Source organism: Pleurodeles waltl, chromosome 4_2 (assembly GCF_031143425.1).
Source record: "Pleurodeles waltl isolate 20211129_DDA chromosome 4_2, aPleWal1.hap1.20221129, whole genome shotgun sequence".
NCBI lineage: Eukaryota > Metazoa > Chordata > Amphibia > Caudata > Salamandridae > Pleurodeles > Pleurodeles waltl.
Window position 1 is genome coordinate 98,263,913 of NC_090443.1, and position 21,212 is coordinate 98,285,124.

General features: G+C 42.6%; 1 protein-coding gene across 4 annotated transcripts in view; it reads left to right on the plus strand.

Annotated features, from left to right (window-relative positions):
- OS9 (OS9 endoplasmic reticulum lectin) overlaps positions 1-21,212 on the plus strand; it is a 171,891-nt gene that overhangs the window by 31,477 nt on the left and 119,202 nt on the right. For all 4 annotated transcript variants that reach the window (XM_069230849.1, XM_069230851.1, XM_069230848.1 and 1 more), the window contains 3 exons: positions 12,230-12,293; positions 13,028-13,104; positions 16,576-16,674. In XM_069230849.1, the coding sequence (XP_069086950.1) occupies positions 12,230-12,293; positions 13,028-13,104; positions 16,576-16,674 (240 nt within the window). The remainder of the gene's footprint in view (positions 1-12,229; positions 12,294-13,027; positions 13,105-16,575; positions 16,675-21,212) is intronic.

Consider the following 21,212-nt stretch of genomic DNA (forward strand, 5'->3'; position numbering starts at 1 on the left):
ACAGCAGCTGATGACCAGCGCCGCCCATTGGCTGAACCTACATGTTCCTCACTAACTTAATTTGTTCCCTGAAGTTCTGTTTGCACGCAGAGTACCCTGGGTGGGTCCTATGAGGAGAACTGCGTCACGGTCAACTTTGTCAAACAATTGGTTACTGAGGAGATGATTTGTGCCTCGTACATGGGGATATCCAAGTTGAATAATGTGAAGGTTCTCTCTCTGGTGTATTTTTATCAGGTGGTGGGTCCCAAGGCCTGGCCTCCAAGGGATTTGTCAGCTTATGAGCTGCCGTCATGGGCCCTTTTTTTATGTACCCATTACCAACCGACTTTCTACCTTGGCCAGCTGTTGTAGTATTGACCGATTGAAATGTTACCTTCCTTCACAAATTGATGCTGATCGAGGCTGTGCCTCTGACTTTGAAATTCAGGCTCATCACAGGGCTTATGATCCACCTCCTACATTAGTCCCTAATTCAAGTGCGGGTTCAGGCTCCAAGTCAGTATCATTGTTGCCAGATCTCAAATCTGGGGTCAGACTGTTGAGTTGGAATGTAGCTGGTCTCGCTTCCAAAATCCGGGATAAGACTTAGCTGGATTTAGTTTTTTCTTATGACATTGTTATTTTACAGGAGACCTGGGCCATAAGGGAGCTTTTCTGTGAACGCTTCCTTTGTCACTCAACCTCCGCTGTTTCATCAGGAATGGGTAGGGCCGTGGCCGGGTTAGCAATCTGTTTCAGAACTTCTCTTGACTGTACCATTTTGCCAATACCTTTGCATAACATGTTAACTCAAGCGTTCCTTGCCCAGTGGTCAAAGTCTTTTAGCTTTGTGCTTAGCAATTTTTATAATGATAATTTGTATTCAAAGTCAAACCTAAATTTGTCTCTCGTGTTGATTTAATTTGCAACCTGGAACCTAGCTACACACGTCATGATGGTAGTTTTAACATTGTCCTTGCTGAGATTTCAATGGCACATTGGGTTCATGGGATGGTGGTTATAATGATTTAGATTTGTTTGCTTTTGAAACTAGTTCCTCGGATATCCTGGCCGACCCCAGTGATTGTAAACCTCAGTTGCTATTCTCTTATCTGATAAGCATGACCTATGAAAATGTGTTCAAATGGGTCACCCCCCAGTGTTTAAAACTACCTGCCTTCGTTGGAGGGGCAGGCTCATTGGGTTTTCGTTATATATATTAGTTAGTTGGAATCTCTTTGGCTGCCTGGGGGGATGGTAATCTTATTTCCAGCCCTTACAGTGATCATAACCCTCTTTCTGTCACTTTGCTTTGTCCGAAGCCCTGTCGCGGACCAGCGTTTGTGGTGGGGAGGAGGGGTCTATTGGGGGCGGAGGAGTGGTGTTTTGGGGGGGGAATGCCCAGCTCTTGCCGAGCAGTGGTGGGCTTAGGCTCTCTTGGAAGTCTGCTAACATGCATGATATTTTGTGCAGTATTTGCGTGAAACAATTGGGTTTGCTTGTTCTTTTACTTGCGATTCTTCAAGCAGCACCCCCCCCCCTCCACACACACACACAAAAATCTCACCTCCCACTTCTGGTTTGATATAGATGCCATTCATTGCCTAATGCAGGTATTGAAAGCAACTTCACGGGCCCTGGCCAAGATCATCTCTTTCTTGGAAGACATATAAGTTAGCTGTCTGCAGAAGGAAGGCAGATCTTAAGGAGGAGGTTTGGTGCACTTTGGTCACTGCTTGTAGGACTGACAAAACTGGCCTATTCTGGCAAATGGTTAGTAATAACCAACTGATCAAAACTGACACCATTTGCATATACAATAACATTAGCGCAGATTCTTGGATCAAGCACTTTAAGCAAGTTTATCACACGAATGAAAGTATGAGAATCGAACATGCCCTGCCTGTGCCCTCCTATCTGTTAGGTATTGAGTTTGTGGTGGAGGAAGTAGCTAAAGTGATCTGTAATAGCCCGACTGGCAAAGCCCTAGGGATCTTTGGGCACCCATTTTAATGTAATATGCTTATCTAGCATGTCAGCTTGGCATCCTACCAGAATAGTTTCTATCTTTAAAAAAGGGAAGAGGGTCTTTCCTAGGTGTTAGAGGCCCATATCCCTTTTGGATTCTACTGTAAAGGTTATTGGAAGGGTTATCCTTGACAGATTTTGTCTTGGCTTTCGGATAACCGAATCATCCCAGACGTCCAGTATGGCTTTAGACATGGTCTGTGGACCCAGTGGCAATATCTCAATCTTTCTTTATTAGCAAATATATCATGGCCCACGAAGGGTCTTTGTATCTTGCTTTTATGGACCTGGCCTGTGCTTTTGATAGCGGTCAGGTCCAATCTTTGGGGCGTTCTAGTATCCCTGGGGTTTGATCCCAGGTTGATAGCTTCTCTATGCACACTCCACAGCAACCTGCGTGCATGCATCCAATTTGGACAGAAGGAGAATGTGCTGAGAGTTGAGGCCTGAGACACTGGGTTCGGCATGGCTGCGTCCTTTCCCCTGTCTTGTTTCATTTGTATATTAATGGCCTGGCGGCAGCTCTGACCACAATGGGCAGGGATCAGCCGACAGTGAAGGTATGGCGTGTCTCCGTTCTCCTGAATGCAGGCTATGCTGTCTCAATACACTGAACGGCCTCCAGGCTTTATTGAACTCTTTTGTTGATTTTATTAATAGTTTGTGACTGTACAAGAACCTTGCCAAAACATTTGTAATCCCTTGTGGGCCAAAAATGCAAAACTGTGTTGTCTTGCACTGCGGGGTGCCCCCTAAGGAAAAGTTACAAATTTCCCTTATTTGGGGGTTACCTTTGACTCATGTGGGTCTTGGGCGCCCTGCTTAAAACCATCATCTTAAATTCTGTAACTCAGAGGGGTTTCTTTTTTAGTTTGGTGTCAACGGTAGGAAGCAAGCCAGTGGCTCCTCTTGATGAGATCCACATCAGGAAGTGTGTGCGATCCTCATCTATGTCTGTGGCTTGTGGCGGTTCAAAGCTGTCAATAGATTACAGGCCCGGGAAACTAGGATCTGCAAGCGTATCCTTGGAGTGCTGCAAGGGTCCCCTAATTATGCCACCTATGAGGAATTGGTTCTGCCATATATAGTGGTCACCATTAAACTGGCCCCTCTGATGCTGTGGTGCTCCATCTGGCACAACCCGAAGGCCTTGCTGAATAGGGATATCATCATGGATTGCCTAGGTTATGATACGGGTCTCTGTATCCCATGGTTTAGGCATGTTAAGGATATGTTTAATAAGTTGGGTAGACCTGATATTTTTACCTCGCCTGGTGACATCACTGCAAGGAATAAATGTTGGTTCAAAACAGCTTTTAGGGACGTTATGAGCAGGGAAATGGTGGAGTCTGAGTTGCGAAGCCCACTAATCGAGAGTATTTGTTTGTACAAACTACTCCCGGAATGGAACCTTACTTGACTTTGGTTCCGAAAGGAAGGCATAGGGTCCGTCTCACAGGGTTCAGGCTGGGTTTGATTAGGTGTCATCTCTCCTTCTTCCTGATCTGAAGGGAATTCTGGCCTGCCCCTGCGATGAGTGTTCACTGAAAAAAACTGACACACTGTCTTCTTTTGCAGGTTTTATTACATTTATAATAGGAAGATTTTAATTACACTTCCGGGATGCTATGCACCACACATTTTCGACATTTCCCTGCTCTTTTGTATTTACAGTCCCGACCCCTGAGGTTTGTTTTGGCGTGGCCACTTTTCTGAAACATACATCACCGCTTATGCGTTCTTTATTTTAATTGAAATTATTAGCTTTGTGTTCTGCGTCTGCCTTTAGGTCATGAACCCAGATTATTAATGACAAGATGCAAATGTTTCTTCTTGCACTATATATTTATGGATGCTTTTATGTCTGCTTTGTTGAATTGCAGGGCAGCATAGAAGTCGTTTTTTGGTGCATGCCATGCAGCTTCAGCTCAACATTTTGCATTTATTTTTTACAGCTAGCTTCCATGGTTGTTAAGACTTAGCTGTTGGATGTTTTTTTCTAATTGTATTTTAATTCTGCATTTTATAGTGTAAGTGCACTTTTATGGTTTATTTTGTAAACCAAAATAAAGCTGCTGATGATGATGATGACTTGCACTTGTGTGGAGTGCTGAAATGAAAAGAAAAAAGTAATTCCCTAAATTTCGATGGTGGAAAGATGTAAGTAACCCAGTCAAAAGGACCAGCACAAGAAGGCGGAAAGTAATTGACGAAATTAAAGAAATTTGACAATCGCTGTGCCACCCAGAGTTGAAGGCCTATCAGGCCGTGATACGGCCCCAGTTTCAGTATGGTGCTAAAGTGGTGGGCATGCCATAGGAGATAAAAATAGTTGGGACCTTGAAGAAGGAAGGTGGCTCAAAAAGTTACTGTCCCTCCCCCCTCACCCCCCTCTATATTGCAGGCAGTTAGAGTAGAAACAGGCTTTTCTGGATGGACGCCTCTAGCACAGGCAGAGGTAATCAAATTTTGGCCAAGAATAGATAGTGTAGAATCCTCTAAAATCTTCCTGTTATGTAAAAAGAAGATATTGCATACCGAGCTATATTGGGCCTATAGTGTTAGAGAGAGGATCGAAGCATATGCTAGGGAATTAAAAATAAATGTTTTGGAGGGCATCAACTAGTTAGGAGTGAGTAGGACGGAGCTGAAAAAAAAATAATACACCAATTTTCAAGGGATGTGGAGCTCACTTATTTGAGAAACATGCAATCAGTTTCTCACTTGTTAAGCTTATGACGAACGGTGAGACCTTCCCCCTATCTAGAGAGACTGCAGAATATTAAGATGTGCTGCAGCCTGTTTACATTTTGTTGTGGCTTTAATCAGGTTTTGATGGCATGGGTTTGCAATATCCTACTAAACCAAGGGAAAATCTGTCAATGTGGCCTTAACGTAAAAGGGAATTCAATGCATGTCCTAATGGATTGTCTTTTTAAAGCCTATCCTTTTAAAATATGTGTCAGAATTAGGGCACAAGCTAATAAATTATTGGCTGAAATGAGATTTTTTGATATGACTGTGCCTTGGGGTGATTTTTAGTGTCTGTTGATAGTTTTTTACAGTCAACTGGGTGATAAGTTAATTTGAGTGGAGCTTCTCTTTTGAGGAACAGTGATGTTTTAGAATATAGAGATTTTATTTTTGAATGTACCTGATTTTATTGTTTTATATTCACTTAATTTTACTCGTTTGTATTGGATTTTAATGTGTGATTCTGGTTTTAGATTTTGTTTAAAATACTATGGTCTTAATAAACATATGCTTTGGCTGGCTGCTTGACATTGGAGAAGAAGCAAGCAAATGAGAGCGACAAGAAAGCTAACCAGGGGTAATTGTCAGGCTGACCTAAAGCCCACTCACTGTAAGTTTTTGGGATAGTCTGGAGGGCGTCTTGTGACAACAGACACCTAAAAGCTACCCGTGAGACAGACCTAAAAATTAAATCACCCTATCCTATTATTTGAGCTGTGTTTGCAACCTGAGCAACATTTTGTGATTGAAAATACAAGTCAAATCACACCACCAGGCTGTGCTCCCCTGTTTGCCTTATACCAGAGGGCATTGACTCTGGTTCTTTTTCTTGCATATAAGTGTAACCAACTATGGCTCGGCTACAGATGTTTTTTGTGGCTCTATTCATTGTGTTAATGTTTGTATTTGGTTTAGAAAGATACACTGTACCTTTCCAATCAGAAATGTTCTTTTTTATTTAAAAATGTATTTGGGTATTTCGGTAGTGCAGACCCAGCACAGACAACAGAATGTAACACAGAGAACAAGTATATGGCCCTACTTGTACCGGTTACATGTCCAGGTGGGATTTTACAAGTGCAGTGTGCAGGTGGACATGAAATGTTCAAAGGTACAGGGTTAAATTAAATTGTACACTTTATGTAAAAATGTGTAAAATTTTCAGAGATGTACATTGAGTATATGCTCTAGATTACAGAACTATGAAGGATGCATCAACATCACTTATTTTTTAGATAAAAAGTTCAGGGGCCTACAGTTTGACACTACTATGCTAGTGGGAGTTCTTCAGCTAGATATTCAGAATTGTTGTTGTGTAATACAGAGACCTACCGTTTGACACTACTATGCTAGATGGAGTTATTCAGCTAGATAATCAGAATTTTGTGTGTGTAATATTATGTATCTTTTATGCAGCCAAATAAACGTTGATGGGTATGAGAAAATATATCATGGGGTTGTGGGAGTAGGGTGTTACACCCATCAATGTCGGAGCATGCAAGTTATTGTACAGGTTGAATATAAGATGTGTGCTTTGTGGAAAGGTTTCATTTCGTATGGTAGCCTCGTCTGGAAAAAACATTCGTTTGGGTTCTTGGTATCCGACCTTTGAGGGAGAAGCTGAATTGATTAGGGAGCCTAAAAATTGGTATATTGTAGGTTGAGAACCTATCTCGCTATATAGATTTAAAACAATCCTTCAGGGAAGGTTGACTGCAACAGAGGATGCACTCTTTCTTACCTATCACTGCAGTTTCTCAGGTGTTGGATACTGGACGTAGAAAATACTGCAATATATAGTTGAGTGTTAGCATATTATTTGAAAATGTTAATTTGTTAGGCAAAGACGACACCAAGTGACTTAGTATCTGCTAATTATAGTGTCATCCTAATGCAGGATGAAATAGAACTTTATTATCAACAGCGTCAAAGGGCACCAACGGGACGAGAAGGACTAGCAGGCGGAAATCATCTTTGTGCATGAATTGGAGTGCATTTTTAATCTACTGCAGAGGAGCAGTTTCAGAGTAACATTATGGGCGGAAACCATTTTTGTATTTATCCGGTGTGTTGTGGTCATTGTAGTTGAAATGTTGATACCACTATTTCACGGACTTTGCCGGGGAAGGAGAAGTTAGCTAAGGGACAATAGTTGGTGAGGTAAGCTGGACCAAGGTTAGGTTTGGTTTCCCCTCGCGCAGTTTGACAACTTTTCAGGAATGATGGAAGTTTCTAAATGGAGGGATTTCATTATTAAGGATGGAAAATGTTATTCTCGTGAGATGTGCAATTGGAGATGAGAGATGAGCTCATGTAACCTAAGCTGGGAGGTGATGATTGTAGAAGGCGGCTTGCATGATGGCGCAAAGTTGCCAGATTTGTGAGGGCATGGCTGATCATTATAGAGGAAGTGGGGGTGAGTCGGGTCACTGATGAAAGCAGTGTTTACATTCTAGATAATAGTGAATAAGGAGGTCGGCAATGGTACATTTTTAGGGTCGAGCCTGCGTTGCATGCGCTCGCGCATGCGTATCGCAGCAAGACTCGTTTGTATTTAGCAAAGGGCTCGGAGCCCTGTCAACTTCACGTCAGTGTTTTTTATTGGTTCGTGGGCTTCCCTAATAAAATCTGCTTGCTTTCATTAGTCGAAGGCACCCATATGTTATGCCTTTTCCGGTGGCTAGCCCTCCTCGAGCGCAGCGACCAAGTACAGAAAACATGCGAGACTCTCTGTTTTCCATCGGGCTCGTGGACTTTTTTTTCTCTAATTTACGAGCGCGATCTCGCTTGGCAGAAGTCGAGCGCTTTACATACTTGATTTCACTTTTTCTGGTTATGTACATAAATGCACTTTTGCCCGATAGGTGAAAAGTCAGGTTAAGAGTTTACAACGCGATCAGCTCGAACATGAGCAAACGCGAGACCCGTTGCATTGTAACTGCTTATTATTATGGGCGAGCACAAAGTGGTCGTCCATTCTGTAATCTCTCTTTTGGCTTGAAACCACGCCCATGCCACGTCAGTCACTAACATTGGTTGGTGAGCTTGCCTTTTAAAATCCGCTTGCTTTCATTTGTGAAAGGCATGCATATGTCATGCCTTTTCCGTAGTTTAGCCCACCTAGACAGCACTGGTAAAGTACCAAAAACATATGAGGCTCGATGTTTTTAGCCTGGAGTTCGGACTACTTTATCTGTTTTTCCCATGCAGCATGGTCGAGCTGCGTTTTTTTTTTTTTTTTTTTTTTGCTTTACAACGCTAATAGCTGTAACTCGAACAAATGAGGGACCCGTTGCATTGAAAATGCATCTTAAGTGTGGTGTGCACTTCACTTAACAGAACCTGCTGCCGCTTTAATCTTTCTAAACGTTTCTTGAACGTCATGATTGTCACCTTTTAGTAATTCCTTGAAAACTGTTAATGTGTCCGAAAAAATGAAACGGTTTAGTGATCAACAGATATGGCATGAATTAGGTTTTATAATTCAATGTATCTCAAGTTCATATGTAGCCCTTCTACACGAGTACTTACAACCCATTCGTAAATTAGCTTTTCTCCTGAAACATCACGATCTGTAAAACAAACATAGGAATGTTACTAGTTTCATTACTCCATGCCTAAAAAAACTGAGCTTCACTCTGAAAAACAATGCAAGCAGTACCTGCAAAGAATAATCAGAAATATCAATAGCGTGTCCACTGGCCGTTTCGGCTCACGCCAGTAAGAATGCTTTGACCGTCCTCCAATTTTCTCTCTATGTTCCGACTGAAACTTTTTTGTATGTTTCCTAGATGTATTGTGGTTCTTTAATAAAAAACAACCAAGCCTCATCTTTTCGAAATTTTCAGCGAATTTCCAACTTTGGTACATACTTATTTCTGTTCCCTCCGCTTTTAAAACCAGGTGTGATTTTGAATATCTGAAATTGTAACTGAATCAGATAGTGTCGCTCAGAGTTAAAGTGGATAGCCATTGGTGTTTTGGCATTATTCTCACCACACACACACACATGTTAAAGTCAATTGTTTCAACGTCCGTGCTGCTTTGCTGGTTCTTTCCTATTGTGATTGTTCTTTGCCCTCGTTGAGCGTCGTAAATCTAGATCCATGTGCATGTTTCATAGTTTTTCCAGTCAAATGCATCGCTTTTGATTTTACTGTCATGCATGTACCTACAGTAAGGTTCCATTTGTTTTTTACTTCATGCAGTACTTTCTTTCTGTCTGGTCGATCTGTGTTTGGATCAATGCCCTTATTTGGGTGATGTTAGTGTTGATTAAATGAATTGCAAATACCTCAATATTTTTTTTAATGTAAATTCTTGTGAGCATTTATTTAGAATGGTTTGACATTGGATTTTGCATTATATGTTCATCCAGTTAATTGGAGAGAGATGTGCAATCCTCTGGGAATCCTTCACACCTTGCAGTACTGTATTGGGGGAGGTAGCTAAAGTTTGTGCTTCATCTTACTTACATTGTTTCAAATATTCCATTTGACCTTCATTTTGTTTGATATTTACCGGTGATGTTGTTTCTGCTGTTGTGTTTTAAGAAAAGCATGTATCTGTAATGCTTCTGCCTGGGGGGAAATATTTTGAGGTCTTTGTCACCTTCAAATGTTAAGTGTCATTGAAAGACAAGTTTATAATGGGTGCAGAAAGTTCAGTCAATTCCCAGGAAATGCAAACTAAACCCAGAATTATAAAGAGTAGATTAGGTTGCTATCCCAAGTGCACGTGCTCCTCAAACATAATGGATAGTATCTGAAATTTGGCGAGTGCTACTTCTAAACCAATATCCATATCTGCCTACATGACTCTGTGTGTGTTTGTGTGCTGTGCACTCCACTTAACAGTAGCTGTCAACCATATCAAAAACTCATTGCTGTTTTCTAATGTCTTGAATGTTTATCTTTTAATAATGACATGAAAATAGTTAATACTTTTCACAACAAATCAAACTCCTCAATGTTCCACTAATATGGCATGTCTTAAGTAGTGTGATTCAATAATAATTCTTCAAGAATTCTTGCCCCATGTGTGCAAATACGCATCTCTTCCAAAACATTTGATTTCCGAGGCAATAACTCCTGCGTGGTAAAATGGCTTGCACCCCTAACTGAGGGAGCGACGAGATGTGAAATTGGTATCCTTGTTTTTTGTTTGCCCTTGTAACCACGCTAATTTAGTGTGAGCGCATGGCCCTCAGCCTTTGCTTGCAAATGCTAGGTCCTAAACATGTTCTGTGTCCTGTAGGGCACAAGAAGCGTGCCCTTATAACTGACATAGGACTACTGGCCATGTCCTGGTTTAGTCACATATAGCAGTGTTTGTGATGTAATGAGTTTCGTGAATCCTGAGTTACCACCATACGATTTATTTCTGCGTCAAAGTGCAATCTTGACCACACTAGTGTTAAACTTTATTTTAGTGTGAACTCTAAACCTTTATGCTGACAATTTGTGTGCTTGTATATTCAGTGGATGTGGAGCACGTGTGGTAGTATGGTGAGAGGTTGGGTAATGGCACCATTGAGATCCATTTTGGGCAGCGCCTGGTTTAGCCTGGCACAAAATGGGTGGGGTAAGTAGCAGCTCCATGAAGAATCAAACAATGAGAATGTTTTTGTGCATGCTGATGGTGTGAGGCTGCTGGCCGTACCAGCCAGCGAGACTGGTTCACATCACTATTGAGCAGGTATTGCATGGCTGGGCTTGCATGAACTGAGATAATGTACCTGATTCACACAAAAGTGGAACCTTCTGCTAGAATGCAAACTTTTGCCAGTACAAACTCTGTGTGCATAATGATTGTTGAACTGATGTCTGAACTATCCAATAGGGCAGTGGTTCCCAAACTTTTTTGACCCGCGCCTCCCTTGACCTATTGGCTGCGGCTCCCCATTATGCAATTTTTTTTTTTTGGGTGGGTGGGGGGATGTGAGCCGGGCCTCAGGAGTACTTACATTTTTCACGCTGAAAATAATTGGAATAAAGCCAATGAAGGTATTATAATCATAGATGTAACAACATAAAAATATAACATTTGTTTAATTAAAAAAATATATAATTGGTTAAGTCAGAAACAATATAAACTATGCTTAGAAATCTGTACTGAGGGGAATGTCTCCAGTACTAATCCTATGCTAGACAGCATATGCTCTCCTATGCACTCTGGTGTTTGACTGTGCGTCGCACAAAGCAGCCTATTTGTGTGCTAGATCTGGGAGTGACACCAGCAGCATGCAAAGTTTTGCATATATGGTGCTGCACTCTGTTTTCTCTTTAATGCAACAATGCACAGCAAAATTTGAAGTTTCATCACATTGTGTGAAATCTTAGTAAACTTGAGCCTGCAGGTTTTTGAGAATAGAACTAATGTGTACTATAATTACTACCACTAGATGGTGTTTGAGGATTAAACTTCAAGGCCCTTTCTTGCTGTATTTCAATTTCTCACTCGAAATTCCACAATCACGAGCTGTGTACTCTAAACAAGGAAAACTGCTTTTGACTTTTTTTAATGGAGGGGATTATCTAAGTTCTAATATACAGCTGCAGAATTAGGTCACTGCTATCAGTAATGATGCAGCTCATGGCGCCCCTGTCTTGTTTTGATGGCGCACCTGGGCGCCGTGGCGCACAATGTGGGACCCAGTGTAGACATAAGCCAATTACTTCTGAACACTGTAAGCGTTGCACACTAATTCTCATGCACTTTATGGAACGATCCTTGAGTTTGGATTGCGCGGTGTGCCTTTCCAAAGGGATTGCATTATCATCAAGAAAACTGTTCTTGTCACCCCCACTTTGACAGCTCAAACTTGAACTACTGTGGCCTAATTATTACCTGTTTTGTATATCTGGTACCTTGCACTGCTACTGGCACAGCGTTTGGCTATGTAAGCGCTTGTTTAAGTGTGTAGACTGACATCCGGGCATCTTTCTCCCACCGTGCCTCGCTAATTCTCCCCTCCCCTGCCTTCCCTCGCTCCCTCTCCCATTCCTTCACCTCCACCCCCATTTTGTGGTAAAAAAAAAAAATAGATTGTGGGCACACTGTATATCAGAAGAGCCAAAGAAAAGCTTTTGCACTTTAGAACCTGGACCAAATGGGGCCTTGCACCTGCTGACCGCCCAAGATACTGCTTCTCGCAGGATGTATACTTAGAAAAGCGCTATTGCTAGAGCTAACATTTTTTATATCCAGTATTATGGCAACACTGAGTATACAGGCAGCAAGAAAATATCTCCAACCTCCGTCAATGAAAGTGTACGTCCTTTGCTAACACATGTGCTCTGAAAAACATGGTCAATTGGTTTTCACCTCGCAGGGACAAGAACAAATAAAGGCACTTTTTTCCTGACTTTTTTTAAAAAAATGCAAGGAGGAATTATTTTGCATGCTTTCGACTAAAGTATATCAGTTTTTTTAATGATTGCTTTTTCTCCTTTGTAAATGTCAGACAAAGGATTGGTGGACCTACGAGTTATGTTATGGAAAGCATATCCAGCAGTACCACATGGAAGGTATGTTCTTTCAAATGATATGTAGAGCATTGATCCCTGCAATACTGTTCGTGATTTGCTTTTTTGTGAGTGTGGCTACCTCCGATAGCTTATATATTAAGGGTCAGAAGGGTGACCTATCAAAGGCAGCTGTTGCTTTGTGTACTGCATGTTTGCTTTCTGGATTTCGGGCTGATGTCTTCTAGGTGGACTATTAAAAAAGAGAGTAAAAGGTGCAAATACAGCTGTCCGCTGTGCCTGGTTCCACCAACTGGAAAGCAGAAAGGCCAGCGCTTTCACAATTGTAAACCTTTTGAGGGTTTCTTAAAAAAGACTGGCCTTTGACCTGTTGTTTTTGCTTATTTTGTTTATTTATTAATCTACTTCAATAGTAATCACTTTATCGGGAATGACCTCCTGACTGCCCTCAAGACTCTCCTTACGTCTATGACTCTCTGCCTATTTTTTATGTGATTCTTGCACTTTGCTTGTTTTACTTTTTTTATTGACCTTGCTCTACTCAGGTAAGGGTGTTGGGCTGGTCGGACAGGGAAGCCAGGAGCTAATCGTGTGATTATTAATTCCCTATATATCAGCATATGTCCAATCAGAACTTGAGGGCAGCTAAGGGTTTCATCTCTAGGCTAGAAAATGTTCCTAGGCATGTGCCAACCCGTGAACAAAATATTTCTCTAAGCTACTCCCCAGTCTCCGCAAGAAAGGTAATTTTCATCTGTTTTTTTCTTTTTCTTCAGAATTGGAAGTGAAGGGAGATGTTTTATACCTTGGCTATTATCAGTCTGAGTTTGATTGGAATAATGAAACTGCAAAAGTAAGTTTTGTCTGCAATTGTAAAGTCGACTCATAAATATATTGTAGGTTGGACAGAGTTTACACCTGGTTAAACTGCTTCCCGAGGCGAAATAGTGAAGCTCCCTGCCTTGTCATCATGTTATCTTCAAGTTGCAATATGCGTTGTGATTAAATATGTGACTTTACAGTCTCGAGTTAAACAAATGACTCCGTCACTAAGGACCATGTGCTCTTCTAGTGAGTTTTCGTTTAATATTCAAATAAATTGTGAGAGTTGTTACCCTGGTTTACTTTAGTTGATGCACTTTAACCATCTACATGCAGCTAGGAAAGGTGTTTGCTTCAGCAGTCAGAGCAGTGGAGCTCCGAGCCATGGCAAAGACCTTCTCTACCAAGCAATCAGGCTGTACAGATTTGCTTTGGGCTTGGTGTCACTCTGCATAGGTCTAATACCCAACTGCAGCATCTGGATAAGGTCCATTCAACAAGAACTGAACAATCCAAGGAAGCAGTTGACCAGCTTGTGGGACGCCACAGTTTGTCACAAGACCTCTCAAAAGGTGCTGTTATGGAGGCGGTTCCTCTAGCTGCAGTATCGAGAGTGTGAAGAACTGAAGACACCCTGTCTACTCTTCTGTCACTAAGGATCATAAAACAGTTTGAAAAGGGGTGCAGCAGAGCATTGCATCCTGTACAGCACATTATGGTGCCCTGGGAGCTCAGCACTATCTTGAACCATGGTATGTCTCTCTTAAGGGCCAAGCTCATCTAAAGTTTATCTCTTGTCACTTACATTGGCAAGGAGACTATGGTAGATGGAAGCTTCTACTGTGAAATAACATTTTCTTCACTTTGAAAGGTCTAGTAATCCTACGGACTAACTCTATATTCTCCACTGACTCCATCTGAATGAACCTATGTTGTAATACGTAAGGTCATAATCAGTGCATGGAGGGGGTGAAAGCTATAGTTAGGTCAGGAATGTAGAAGTGATGAATGTCAGTGTTTTTTGTTTTGTAAGTGTTAGATTTTATTTTATTTTATTACAAGTAACCATAATGTCACTTTAATCACTGTGTAGTTAGTTATGTTGGTGTTTTAATAGGAAGAGTTTTTTGTTTCCCCAGTAACTTAGGCACTGGTTGAGGAATCATCACAAACCTTTCCCAAAATAATGTTCATCCACCTTCTCGCCTTACTGGAATATTTTGGGGTGATCCGTCAAAATGGGGCCAAAGGGGCCAAAACACAATTACTCCTTGCAATTTCCATAGGGAATTTTAGACAGAGCTAAAGCCAAAAAGGCTAAAAGTCATAAATCCAAATTTGCCATAAAGCTAGATCTTTTCCGACAAAGCACCATGTTTGAGATTAGGTGTAAATAATTTTAGTAGTTTTATTGAGAATTTTAGGCTTCATATTTATATATGTATTGGCAGTTGGGTTGATATTTAAGCCTTCTAAATGACTGATGAGACTTTTTGGGGACAAGCGCTCCGATTGGCTTGCCGCAGCATGAACAGAAATGTTGCTATGCCCATTAAAGGACTCTAACCCCAGTCCAGAATTCACTCTGGCCACATAGTGCTTGCTGAGACACCCCTCCAAGTCTCCCATACCCCACCAACCAATTTTTGTTTTATTTTATATATTTTGTGTTGTAGTCCCCCAGGGCCACAGACACTTAAAAAAAAAAAAAAAAAAAGGCAGGCCCCTCTTCATCACAACCCTCCCAGTGTGGGCCAGGGCCCTGGGGAGACAACACATTTTAATTAAATGTGGGGATGGGTGCTTACATCAGCCCCCACTCCCCGAGCAAACGTTTGAACCTGGGGGCCCCATCTCCTGTGTCCTGACTTAAGTTAGTGTCCTGTGGACTACACCCCCCGAACACCCAGGTAGATCTACTTCACTTGCTGCAAGAGCACAGGTAGGAAACACTGGATTACTCCAGCAAGAGCAGAAAGGAAAGCTGCTGATGCCAGAGCAGAGCAGTTTCAACTTTTATTGAAACAAGCTACTTCTAACCAACCAAGCCCCATTGGGTTGCCAAAACACTTTAAGGGGAGCCCACTCTGTCCAGATATCCAAACCACTCTAGGTGACCAAGCTCCTAGTACGCACAGCCTTCGCTCTGTGCGCAGCGCTTCACAGAGAGCTCACTTCCTTGAGATACCAAAGCCCCATCGGGTGGGCAAGCCCTTACTATGCATAGCCTCCACCATGTGCACAACTCTTCACAGAGATGGCACTCCCTCTAGACACCCAAGCCCCATAAGGTCGCCAAGTTCCTTCTGTGCAGAGCTATTGCCCTGTGCATAACTTTTCATGGAGAGCCCACTCCCTACATACTGTTAAACCCTGTTAGGTGGACAAGCTCCTACTACGCTCAGCCTTTGTCCTCTGGACAACTCTTCCCAGAGAACCAGCAGCCTCCCCACATGCAAGCCCTTTTTAGGAGCCAATTGTTATATTAGCTTACAGTCATTATCAGTTCAGAAGCTGCAGAAAAATTGCTCCAGACTTGTCTCACTGACTACCATTCAACGTTTAGCAAACTGTCACACTCATTGATTGATGGAATCAGTAATGTCATCAATGATCTAATTGAACATGCAATGGGTTATGTAATATGTGAGGTCTTAAGCAGTGCATGGTGGGAGTGCACGTTATAATTAGCTGAGTTAGCTATAACAAGTTGAATTTCATGGGTTTTTAGGTTGTTGAACTTTAGTTGTATCTCATTTCAACATCAAACTGTTACTTCAACCTGTAGTTTTGTCAGTGAATTGCTATGTTTTCATGTTCAAACTTGACCTAGAGCCACCCCCCCTCAGTTGGCTTAGAGCCAACATCCCAACTGTGCACCACCTTTGGCGCACCGGGGGCTGTGCAGTGGTGGGGGGTACAGCAGGGCCTGGTCTCTGCAAGGCCCTGCGCCCAACACCCCCACGGCCAGTCAATCCACTGCAGTGCACAGCCTTTTACCATGCAGAGTAGGTGGTTGATTGCAGGGCATGGTCTCTGGTCAGCCCTGCATACAACCCTACCACAGATGGCCAACCCCTTCTGCGTGTGGCCTTTGGCCAACCTGCTGCAGACAGCCAATCACCCTTTGGGACTGCCCTATTTTTCTTCTCTATTTTTTTAATTAGTTTTTCTCTGTTACTGCAGTACTTGCCACATAGGAAGATAGAGGTATAAAGCACTCTGCTTACACATCTACTGTAAAATCCGAGCTATGTTGGTCTCTAGGGTGAGTAGGGGGGCTTATTACTTCCACTTGATTTGTTGGATTGTTTCAAATGAGGGGAGTATGCTACTAAACAAACTCTGTTGTTGACACCTATGGCCATGGTCAGACTCTCGCTTCTCCCTAGAGGTGTGACCTGTAGGTGGTATGAGGCGTGCCCTTCTCTCCAATCCTCTGCCTTAATCTTTCCTTCTGTCAGTGTCTGAATGCTGTCCTTTTCATTGTCTGCCCATGCAGGCCACAAAGCACCACCGATTAAAGAGGTACCACAGTCAGCTATATGTGAACGGTTCGAAGTGTGATCTGAACGGCCGGACCAGGGAAGCAGAAGTGAGAGTGAGTAAGAGGCATGCCTCTAGAAAGATTTATCTGATAAACAAGGTGTGTTTCTTATGCGGTTTTGATAGATTTGTACAAACGATGCAACTTCTGAGTCTCGTACAAAGCACATATGTTAAAAAATAAACGAAAACATATTTTAGGAGTGAAAGAAGAACTTAATGGTGATACTATATTGCCCACTTGTACCACTTGCCCAAACAGAGTAGTGTGCCAGCAGGTCTCTATCACTACTCTTTGGGTTTGATGTTCGTAGAAGCAGGTTGTAAATCTTGATTTCAAATTATGTGCCAACATTTTGAAAGCTGACTGGAATTGTTTTATACAGCTTATGCAGTCACATCATTGAATTTCCATTAGCAGGGCTCGTAAAATGAATGTGTAATATTAACTAAGCAAGTTGCAGGTTCCATCCATTTTATGTGTGGCTGCAAATGCATTTATGGAGGTCTTCAGCAGGCATCAGACCCCTTCCCTACACTTGTAATACCTCAGGAAACATTTTTTTTTTTTTTTCTTTTTTAAAAAGCCTTTTGAAAGACATATGGTGGAGAAGAGGCTTAAAAATCCGGAGTCATATATTCATACATCTGCTGTATTTTCTTATTGTGTTTGAAATACGGTTTTTCTTGTAAGATGGGGCCTTAGAGTTAGGGAAGCAAACAAGTGCTGAAGACTAGCCAAGTTAGTTTGATTCTATACATAGAATATTTGCTTCTGATAAATCCAGATACTGTCTTTTAACATTCTTGATTTGCCACTTGGCTCTCTTTGTTCTGCTGCATATGATGACTCGTGGAGCCAAAGTGATGTCTAAACCCACCTTCTGAGGTTTCCCTCTTTCCCGCCACTGTTTCCTCCTTTCTGTAGGCACATTTCCAAAACGACCCCAATGCGTTTACCGACGATTGCGGTGGTGCGTTGTTGATGCGCAGGAGCACATATCCACAAAGACGCACTAGTAACAATCACATTGCCGAAGGCACACAAGGTTGCTGGAAACGTTTCTCCCTTGGTCCATCACGTAGCCTCAGTGTACAACATAAACGGGGCATATAAAACATGCTAGGTAACGCTTACTGAATTACTCGTAGAAAATAATCTGGTTGGGTAGGCCACGATGCTCATTTTACAGACACTAAACCTCAAAGGAAGCACTTACAAATATAAAGGTAGCAGGTGCCCCAGTTGAAGATCAGCTTCTGGAAAGGACATGCCAACCTAAGTCTTGGGCTTGGCAAAGATAAAGCAAGGCTGTGCGCTCAGAGATTCCAAAGCAGAAAACAATCTAGAATCCTTCCTGGAGGTGAACTAATGATGTACTGGAGCGTAATCTGTATCTGACTGTGACGCGCGGGTCCTATCTTCCTCTCCTGGAGACACAGAGTTGAAGGTTCTCCCTTTATAAAGCACCTGTAAGCTCCGCCCGCTGAGCCACGCCCCGTCTACACTCGTAGTAGGTAAAAGAATTCCCGCCTTTTACCAGGATGATGGACAGCTTTCCAAAACGACCCCATTGCGTTTTACCGACGATTCCGGTGGTGCGTTGTTGATGCGCAGGAGCACGAGGACATATCCACAAAGACGCACTAGTAACAATCACATTGCCAAAGGCACACAAGGTTGCTAGAGACTTTCTCCCTTGGTCCATCACGTAGCCTCAGTGTACAACATAAACGGGGCATATAAAACATGCTAGGTAACGCTTACTGAATTACTCGTAGAAAATAATCCGGTTGGGTAGGCCACGATGCTCATTTTACAGACACTAAACCTCAACAGGAAGCACTTACAAATATAAACGTAGCAGGTGCCCCAGTTGAAGCTCAGCTTCTGGAAAGGACAAACCACCCTAACTCCTGGGCTTGGCAAAGATAAAGCAAGGCTGTGCGCTCAGAGATTCCAAAGCAGAAAACAATCTAGAATCCTTCCTGGAGGTGAACTGATGATGTACTGGAGCGTAATCTGTATCTGACTGTGACGCGCGGTTTCTATCTTCCTCTCCTGGAGAAACAGAGTTGAAGGTTCTCCCTTTATAAAGCACCTGTAAGCTCCGCCCGCTGAGCCACGCCCCGTCCACCCTCGAAGTAGGTAAAGGAATTCCCGCCTTTTACCTTTTTACCAGGATGATGGACAGCTTTCCAAAATGACCCCACTGCGTTTTACCGCCGATTCAAGTGGTGCGTTGTTGATGCGCAGAAGCACGAGGACATCTCCACAAAGACGCACTAGTAACAATAACATTCCCAAAGGCACACAAGGTTGCTGGAGACGTTTACCCCGTGGCCCATCACGTACCCCTAGTGTACAATATAAACACAAAATCGTTTTTGTAGTAGGTTCTCCCTTTATAAAGCACCTGTAAGCTCCGCCCGCTGAGCCACGCCCCGTCCACCCTCGAAGTAGGTAAAGGAACTCCCGCCTTTTTACCAGGATGATGGACAGCTTTCCAAAACGACCCCAATGCGTTTACCGCCGATTCCGGTGGTGCGTTGTTGATGCTCAGAAGCACGAGGACATCTCCACAAAGACGCACTAGTAACAATCATATTGCCAAAGGAACACAAGGTTGCTGGAGACGTTTTACCCCGTGGCCCATCACGTACCCTTAGTGTACAATATAAACGGGGCGCATAAAACATGCTAGGTTACGCTTACTGACATACTCGTAGAAAATACTCCGGTTGGGTAGGCCACGATGCTCAATTTTACAGAAACTAAACCTCAAAAGAAGCACTTTCAAATATAATCGTAGCAGGTGCCGCAGTTGAAGCTCAGCTTCTAGAAAGGACAAGCCACCCTAACTCTTGGGCTTGGCAAAGATAAAGCAAGGCTGTGCGCTCAGAGATCCCATAGCAGAAAAAGATCTAGAATCCATCCTGGAGGTGAACTGATGATGTACTAGAGCGTAATCTGTATCTGACTGTGACGCGCAGGTTCTATCTTCCTCTGCTGGAGACACAGAGTAGAAGGTTTCTCCCTTTATAAAGCACCTGTAAGCTCCGCCCGCTGAGCCACGCCCCGCCCACCCTCGAAGTAGGCAAAGGAATTCCCCGCCTTTTACCACGATGATGGACAGCTTTCCAAACGACCCCACTGCGTTTACCGCCGATTCCGGTGGTGCGTTGTTGATGCTCAGAAGCACGAGGACATATCCACAAAGACGCACTAGTAACAATCACATTGCCAATGGCACACAAGGTTTGATGGAGATGTTTTTTACCCCGTGGCCCATCACGTACTCTTACTGTACAATATAAACGGGGCGTATAAAACATGCTAGGTAACGCTTACTGACATACTCGTAGAAAATACTCCGGTTGGGTAGGCCACGATGCTCATTTTACAGAAACTAAACCAATAACAATAAAATACACACACACTCTTTTAAACCTGTCTGACTAAGTATTTTTTACCCATGATTCTAATTATGTATTGTATGTGCATATGTGTGTTTTATTCATGTGTGTGTGTGTATAAATATATATATATATGTGTATGTAGGTGTATATGTTGTTTCTGTGCCTGGCATGTTTGTGGATCATTGCATGGCTCCTGATATCTATGAATTTCTGCTCTCTTTTTATCACACTTATCTACCCATCACTCTTATGTCATGTCTCTATCAAACTATCCTCCATTCTCACTCGGACTCATCCAAAATCCCTTCGACCACTTTCATCTCCTAAAATATCTCTGCCTAAGCTCTTCCCCTCCACCTCCACATCTAACTCACCAAACCTCACTCTAACTCTGTGACCTCCCACACAACCCTACTAAATTCTCCTGCATTCTTCTCACCCTACTTCTATGCTCTCCCTAACCCATCCACATCCTCTTTCCCCTCCGCTCCCCTATTATTCATCTCAAGCCTTTGGATTGAGTAAATGAAGGATAAACTCCCAATTAACACTTCTGGATTTCTTTCCTCCTCCACCCCTCCATTACTCCAGTCAATCTAACTAACAAACTCTCATATCTGCAACTCAAATTAACTCATAATAATACTAAAACTGTACTCCTTATTAAATTATACTAATCCATCACTAATTCTTGTTGGGTACCGGAGTAGCGTGCTACTCATCGAAAAGCGCTTCAACGCCTCGTCAGGGGTAGTAAGCGCTATATAAATACGATTACAATTACATTAGTTCTTGTTGGTAGTATGCCTGCTGGTTGCTTGAGTCTTGCCTGTATAAGAATTATTTGTGCAACCTTACAGCATGAGGTATGGGAAGCATTACTTGATCTGCTCTCAAATGATCCAGTTGATGTTGTAGACCTGCATCGCTTCTATCCTACACGGCAAAACAATTGGCGTCTTCTGCTGCCTCCACTTCTCACAGCTGACTCTGGTGAACTTCATCTTTAAGGTTATTTTTTTTCTTAAATCGTACTGTATCCACTAGCAGCGTACGAGAAACTCACTGTAGACTTCGCTCTGTTTCCTCCGTAGGAAATTGCCAGGCCTTTTATTTACCCTCATAGACTTAACCAACTTGCACCCTTCAGTCCCATTTTTTGCCCAATGTTTC